At 45.0% G+C, this 7584-nt stretch overlaps 1 protein-coding gene across 1 annotated transcript; it reads right to left on the bottom strand.

Annotated features, from left to right (window-relative positions):
- Positions 1-6059: 6059 nt before the first annotated feature.
- LOC114165238 (uncharacterized) lies at positions 6060-7069 on the bottom strand. The gene is made up of 3 exons (XM_028049896.1): positions 6680-7069; positions 6308-6577; positions 6060-6266 (listed from the first exon to the last, which is right to left on the bottom strand). Exons 1-3 carry the CDS (start codon positions 7067-7069, stop codon positions 6060-6062), a joined length of 867 nt encoding a protein of 288 aa, XP_027905697.1.
- Positions 7070-7584: the final 515 nt, after the last annotated feature.

The following is a 7584-nucleotide window of genomic DNA, read 5'->3' as shown; positions in this document are numbered from 1 at the left end:
GGGAGCCTATCATATATATTTTAATAATACTAAAAAGATATACCGAAAACTATGAAATTAATTTTTATTTTTATTTTAGACAAAGTTCAGGTCAAAAGGAAAAGGAGGGGTATATGACATATACACGTATATCACATATACACGTATATACCTATATCACATATACACGTATATCACATATACACGTATATCACATATACACGTATACACATATACACATATATACATATGTTGATATTTGAAAAGGTTTCTTAAATCTCTAAGATATTTTTTGTTCTTGCAGAAAACAAATAAGAGATGTCAGACACTAGTATCACCTTACCTCAATTCGCAATCTCTTTAGTAAGCTTTCTTCCGGCTTGCATATGCTATTTGTTGGTGTCCCGGCATGGACCAATTTGGACCCGGGAGGGGTTACCTGTGGAGGAGACTCCGACACTCAAGTCAGCTAAGAATTCTCAGAAAGTCAAATCTCGTGATTATTGGATTAATGAATGTGTACCTTTAATTTGTGGGGTCCATGCATATTTATAGATTATTAATTATGTCTAGCCACGTCGCGGGCTGGGCTTTTGATTGGGTCGCATATATTGTTTGTTATACATGATTATTGTTTACGTCTTTAAGGGGCTATGTAGGCGGATCTCATGGTTGTAATCAGGTTAGGTCGCCTAGGTGTAGTACACCAGTCCCCCAGCCTGTGCCGGTGTATCTATAGCGGCAAAGGATGATAAGTGTTTGTGTGTTGTGTTAGGCCGCCTAGGTGTAGTACACCAGTCCCCCAGCCTTTAAGTGTGATGAACAGTATTAAGGCTTGGAATCTAAATAGGTTTGTGGGAGGTGAAGGGGTGACAGATGTCAGAGGTCTTTTGCGCCGTCATTTTGATGTTTGTGACTTTTCGTGTACATTATGACATTTCGCATGCTCTATGACTTTTGGCGGGAAGGGGTTGTAGCGTTTTGGATCGATGTTTATAAATGAGGGTGCTATTGAGAATGTGTTTCTGTTGGTTCATTTGTAAGAATTCTGAGATCAGTAATTTGCGTGCGTTAGAGCTGTCTGATTAGTTCTTTGTTCCTGCCGACATCTTTCTTACTTAAAAAAGGTATGTCTAGTACTAGTGGTAGTGTGTCATTATCTCATCGAGTAGTGGGAGTGGGCAGTTTAGAGAAGATATAGGTAGACAATCTAAGGAGGGGAGTGGTAGCCCCGTGGTTGGGACGGGAAGAATCCCTATGGAGACGATAACTGAAGTGAGGGAAGACCCTAAAGAGGAGATAGCAGAGAGTAGTTGGTCGACGAAGACCGGTTATGAATGGCTTGCTGCTGATGTTCGAAACCAATCTTCGTTGTTCAGATGGTCGAGGTTGCTTAACTCATGGATGAACTGTACTCATGTCATAGGGAGGGACGTAAGCCGTGATATAGTGTCCCTGGGACGGGTGAGCGTTGTTGAACGTGTCTGCCACGGTCAGGAAGGAGAGGCTGATAAATTTTTCTACATGTATATGTGTCATTTTTCACAATTGCATGTGAGGCTATCGTTGGATGACTTCACCATGGGGGTACTCCATCTATTGAATGTTGCCCCTACTCAGCTGCACCCGAACAGTTGGCCATACTTGCAAGCTTTTTGCGTTGTTTGCCGATCGTTATACCTGTGACCTTCTCCACATGCGTTTTTGTATTTCTACAACACAAGGCTGCAACAACCTACAACATGGTTATCTTTGGTGAGCATACCGAGTATAAGTAGGCTGGATGCGTTTACCTAGTCGTTCAAACATTTCAAAGATGGGTTTTTCAAAGTGGTGATGAAGGAAGGTGGGAGGCCGTATTTCTTCAATGATGATGGGAGTACTAAATTTCCTTTTAGTTGGATGGATAACCCGTGGCAATATAAGGACATGAAGCCTGATGAGTTATCGGTGGTGGATAAGGAGGTGGTGGAGGTGCTAATGAAGTTTACTGATAGGTTGCACACTAAGGGCTTAGTTAGGGTTTATAATTTGGTTCATCCGATTATTGATATTGAAGGTATCTTTTTGTAATTTCAAATGTTTTAATGTGTCTAAGTGAACTAACCGGCATTTGGTGTGAATAATGCAGGACATATGGCACAACTTGGGAAGAAAAATTTGACCCTTTTTCAGACACTAAGGAAAGAGAAGGCGGCTAGGGCGAAAGCTGCTGGGAGCACTAAAGTTCCGAATTTGCAAGAATCCCTTGTGGAAGTACACATGCACAGGGGTACCAAGAGAAAGGCAGAGTTGTCGGCTAGGCTCGATAAGGGAAAGGATGTAAAGAAGGTCTAGGCCGCGCTGTTAGGGCCAGGATCATCCACTGGTGGTAAAGGCCCTTAAGTTGGATTGATCGAGTTGCCGGAGACGGTTGTTCGGTGAGACATTGAAATCAATGTGTCGGAGACGTTGATCAACTCAATTGATAGCATGGAGCCTAATGCTTTGGTGAAGGCTATGGTGGAGTTCAACAGCAAGGCACTGATATTAGGTCGTCGAGTTGGGTCGTTGTATCAACGGGAACTAAAGGAGGGGAATCGGGAGAAGCTGGAGGAATTGCAGAGTTAGGTCGACAAGTTCGCGGAGGAGAAGGAAGCGTGGGAGAAAGAAAAGGAAGAGTGGAGAGAAGAGAAGAAGAAGTTAGGGACGTGGAGGGTTAGGTGTTTGGATTCTGAGGAGAAGTTTAAGGCTAAGGTTGCTGACCTTGAGGCTGATTATGATGAGTTAAAGGAAAAGCATGAGGGCTTGGAAGTGGAATTGGAGGATCTAAAGGGGTGTATTATTCAAGAACATATTAATGGGTTCCAGAAAGGCTTGAGACAGGCATCATTTTTTTGTAAGGATAAAGATGTGGCTGATCCGAGGTTTGATGTAAATAAGGATGTGGTGGATGGACAACTTGTCAATGAGGTTAAGTCAAGTCCTGAGGGGGAAGGAGAGAAAGTAGCGGTTGAGGACGAGAAGAATGAAGAAGAAACCGTAATGGGTGGTGATGAACAGACTTAGGATGAATTTTCTTGATGCTTTTGTTTTTTCAATTCATTCTAAGTTTGTAATAACTGCTACAATATTTCTTTTTGTCGGTTAATGTGATCATATTGTGGATTATATCTGATGTTTGATTGTGAACGCATTTGTTTGAATGACGCTATGTACTTAGTTTGTTTATTGAATGTGTTATTGGTTGGGAACTTAAACGATTGCAAATTAGGTTAAGGGTGTTCGACCAGGTCGCTTCCTTGTGGGAAAGGTGGGGAACTTACACGATGTAAATTAGGTTAAGGGTGTTCGACCCAGGCCGCTTACTTGTGATAAGGGTGGGGAACTTAAATAATATAAAGGTTGGATGCAGAGGTGAGCGTGTAATCAAGAACCCTTTGTTTTATTCATAATTTTTGGGGTGCCTCGTTAAAAACTCCCTGGCAAAACCCTCTTTAGGGAAAAATGCCAAGTGAGGAAAAAGAGTACACCCAGGGTTACAAGTGTTTGGTATAGTAAGTATTCTAACTAAAGTAAAATTTGAGATGGGACACGTTCCACATATTCAGTATCTCTTCGCCTGATAACTGCTCAAGCTTGTAAGCGTCACCTCCACCATCCTCTCAAATTCGGAACGGGCCGTCTTAATTGGCGGAGAACTTGTCATCCTTCTTTCTTGCGCTGTTGGCCATCCTCCAAACTAGGTCTCTTTTAACGAATGATCGCGGGCATAAGTTGGCGTTGTATTTTCTGGCCGCTCTTTGTTTAGCTGCTAAGTTGCGTATTTGTGCTTTGTCTCTTAGTTTAGATAAGAGGTCGAGGTGAGTGCACATATTTTGGTGGTTCTGATCCGGGTCGTAGAGATGGTTCGCCAATTTCTACCAAGATCATGGCCTCTGTGTCGTATACAAGGCTGAATGGAGATTCGTTTGTTGCTGACTAGAGGTACACTTGTAAGCCCATAACACTTCTATTAATTCTTCTGGCCATCGGCCCTTGGCGCTATCCAGTCGCTTGCGTAACTCTACTAGTATAACTTTGTTGGCTGCTTCGGCTTGCCCATTGGTCTGCGGATGTTCGACAGAGTTGGTTACATGTTTGATGTCGAGGCTGGTGTAGAACTTGGCGAGTTCTTTGCCTATGAACTGTCGGCCGTTGTCGGTTATGATCGTATATGAGATGCCATATCGGCATATGATATCTTTCCAGACGAACTTCTGGACTTGTTGAGTTGTGATGATGGCTAACGGTTTGGCCTCTATCCATTTAGTGAAGTAGTCGATGGCTACTATAAGGAATTTCACTTGGCCTTTTCCTGGGGAAAAGGGGCCGAGAATGTCCATTCCCCACTTTGCGAAGGACCTTGGGGAGAGTATGGAGTGGAGTTGTTCTTGCTCTTGGTAGATGAGGTTGCCATGCTTCTGGCAAGGTATGCACTTTTTGACAAAGGTGTGGCAATCTGCCTCCATGGTTGGCCACAAGTAGCCGGCACGAAGGATTCTGGTGGTCATGGTTCGTGTGCCGGAATGATATCCGCATATGCCTTCGTGCAATTCTTTTATTATGTACTGGGCTTGTTCGGCTGTGACACATTTGAGGAGTGGCTGGCCGTATCCCCGCTTGTATAAGTCATCTCCTATCATCGTGTACCTGGTGGCTTTAGCCAGTCAACTCTTGTTAGCATCAAGCGGGGGGTTACCGGTTCGGAGGTACAAGATGTAGGGAGTTGTCCAATTGTTGGCTTGGTTTTGGGCTAGGTCAAGGCAAGTGTTTGTTGTGGATGGTGCGGATAGTGTTTGTTGTAAGATGGATCTATGTCGGCTCTTTAACTTAGTACTGGCTAGTTTAGATAATATGTCGGCCCTGACATTTTCAGTTCTAGGGATGTGTTGGATGCATACTCGTTCAAAAGCAGATTGAATGACGTTTCAGACTAGGTGATAATATTGCAGGAGGGTAGGGTCTTTGATCTGGAATTCGTCGTTTAGATAGCCCACTGTGAGTTTAGAATGGGTTTTGCACATAAGTGTTTTGACGCCGACTTTATGGGCGAGGGATAAACCAACGAGGATGGCTTCATATTCGGCTTGATTGTTGGATGTCTTGAAGGCGAAATGAAGGGATTTTTCTATGAGGATGTCGTTGGGGCCTTCAAGGATAATACCGGCACCTGTCCCCTTTGGATTCGAAGAACCATCAACATAAAGTGTCCACAGGTTTTCTTCGGGGGTGTGTTGCAGGTTGTTGACAAAGTCGAGGAGGCATTGAGCTTTAATGGGGTCGTGGGGTTCATAGCGGATGTTGAACTCGGATAGTTCTACGGCCCAAGACGACATGCGACCGGCAAGGTCTGGCTTCTAGAGTATCTTTTGGATGGGGTAATCGGTTTTGACGATGATGTTGTAGGCGTCGCGCTGTATGCGCTAGGGATAAAGCCAATTTCTCCACCATTTGGTATCTGGTTTCTGGATCCTGCAAGATTCGATTGACGAAGTATACAGAGTGCTGAGTGCCATCCACATCTTGGACTAGTGCGGCGCTTACGGTGTGATCCATGGCAGTGATGTAGACAAGGAGGGGTTGATGAATGTTTGGTTTATGGAGGATGGGTGGTGATGTTAAAGTATTTTTGAGGTTTTGGAAAACTTGCTCACATTCGTCGTTCCAAGAGAACATTGCAGATTTCTTCAGTAGTTGAATGATGGGCTGAGTTTGCTCGATTAATTTGGGTAGGAAGTGGGATATGGCGATTAGACGACCGATGAGGCGTAGTACCTCTTTGACATTGTTGGGACTTCGTATCTCAATGATGACATTGCATTTCTCGGGGTTAGCTGTGTCAGCATGAAGCCAAGGAATTTACCACGATCGACGCCGAAGACACATTTTTCGGGGTTGAGGCAGAGGTTGTACTGCCGTAATGTGGAAAACACTACGGATAAGTCTTGAGCGTGCTGGTGATGACTCGGGGATTTGACAACCATGTCGTCGACGTATACTTCGACACATTTGCCCATTATATGGCTGAAGACTTTATCCATCAACCGTTGATAAGTGGCTCATGCGTTTTTGAGACCGAACGACATGACTTTATAAAGGTAGTTGGCGTCGTCTGTGATGAAGGCGGTCTTGTTCATATCAGTTGTGGCCATTGGGATCTGATTGTATCCGGAATATGCATCTAGGATAGTGAGGACCTTGTTGTCGGCGACACCGTCAACTAGCCGGTCGATATTGGGCAAGAGGTAGGCGTCCCTGGGGCAGCCCTTATTGAGATTTGTGTAATCAACACACATTCACCATTTACCGTTAGCCTTTTTACCAGAACTACGTTGGAGAACCAGGTGGTGTAGTGGGCTTCTTCGATGAAAGCTATGTTAAGTAACTTGTTGGCTTCGATCTTTGTTGCTATTCGACGTTCTTCACCAAGCTTCCGTTTTTTCTGAGAGACATATCTGGCTTCTTTGTAAATGGAAAGTTTGTGGACCGCGACTTGAGGGTCAACGCCGGGTAAGTCAGCGACAGACCAGGCAAAGAGGTCGGTGTTGCTGATGAGGGTAGATGTGAGTATTGCACGCTGTTCGTGTTAAAGACCGGTGCCCATTTTGAGGGTGCGTCCATTAGGGAGTTCTAGGGGTAAAGTTTCATCAAGAGGCTCGAGACGTGCATCGCGACCTACTCTAGGGTCCAAATCATCTCCAGATAAGGCTATGTGAAAGTCAGGTGGACGTTCAATGTTCTTTGTTTGAAGAATGGGTAGTTGTGGTCGTAGACTAGCCATGTAGCATTCGCGCGCGAGCCGTTGGTCGCCGTGGATGGTAAGGATGTCTCTAGATGGGGAGGGAAATTTCATGGCTAGATGAGGTGTAGATACGACTACGCCGAGAGTGTTGAGGGATGGTCGACCGAGAAGTACATTGTATGATGTAGGCGTGTCTACGACAAGGAAACAGATAGGGATTGTTTTGGTTTGAGTGCCATCACGAAAGACGGTATGGAGGTCAATGTACCCGCGAATTGAGACCTTCTCCCCGGAGAAACCGTATATGGGTTCATCATAGGGAACCATGGCATCCAGTATAGGATGTCGACTAACTGTCTTGGTCGATAAGCACTTTCTTGACTGCATAGTTTTCCAGTTCGACCGTGATGACCATGGAATCATCCTGCTGGTGATCAACACCATGGAAGTCATTGTCTGTGAAGGTGATGGGAGGCATGCGACGTCTGTGGTGGGAGTGGGTGATGTGGTTGATGGACTGGAGGTGGCGAAGATGTTTCTTTTTAGTCGAGGAGGTGGAGCCTCCACTAGCGAAGCCGCTAGAGATAGTGTTAATGGTGTCTCGTAGTGAGGGGTCAGTTGGGGCAACATTAGTGCGGGCAGGTTGTGGGTCATGACTGGTGGGTTGGGGAGTACGTCTGTCGCGACGAGAGTCATGGGGAGGATGTCAGTGATCGGATCGTGAAGGATGTGGGTGGTTGTCTCTGCGGATGAAGCGGCGGAAATGGCCAACACAAACTAATTCTTCTATCTTATCTTTGAGTGCTTTACATTCGTCTATAGTATGGTCGTTGTTACGGTGA

This window comes from Vigna unguiculata, chromosome 10 (assembly GCF_037176805.1).
Source record: "Vigna unguiculata cultivar grain cowpea cultivar isolate G323 ecotype 2 chromosome 10, ASM3717680v1, whole genome shotgun sequence".
NCBI classification, from domain to species: Eukaryota; Viridiplantae; Streptophyta; class Magnoliopsida; order Fabales; family Fabaceae; genus Vigna; species Vigna unguiculata.
The sequence above is the reverse complement of the archived record's forward strand: the minus strand, read 5'-3'. Positions and strand labels throughout refer to the sequence as shown.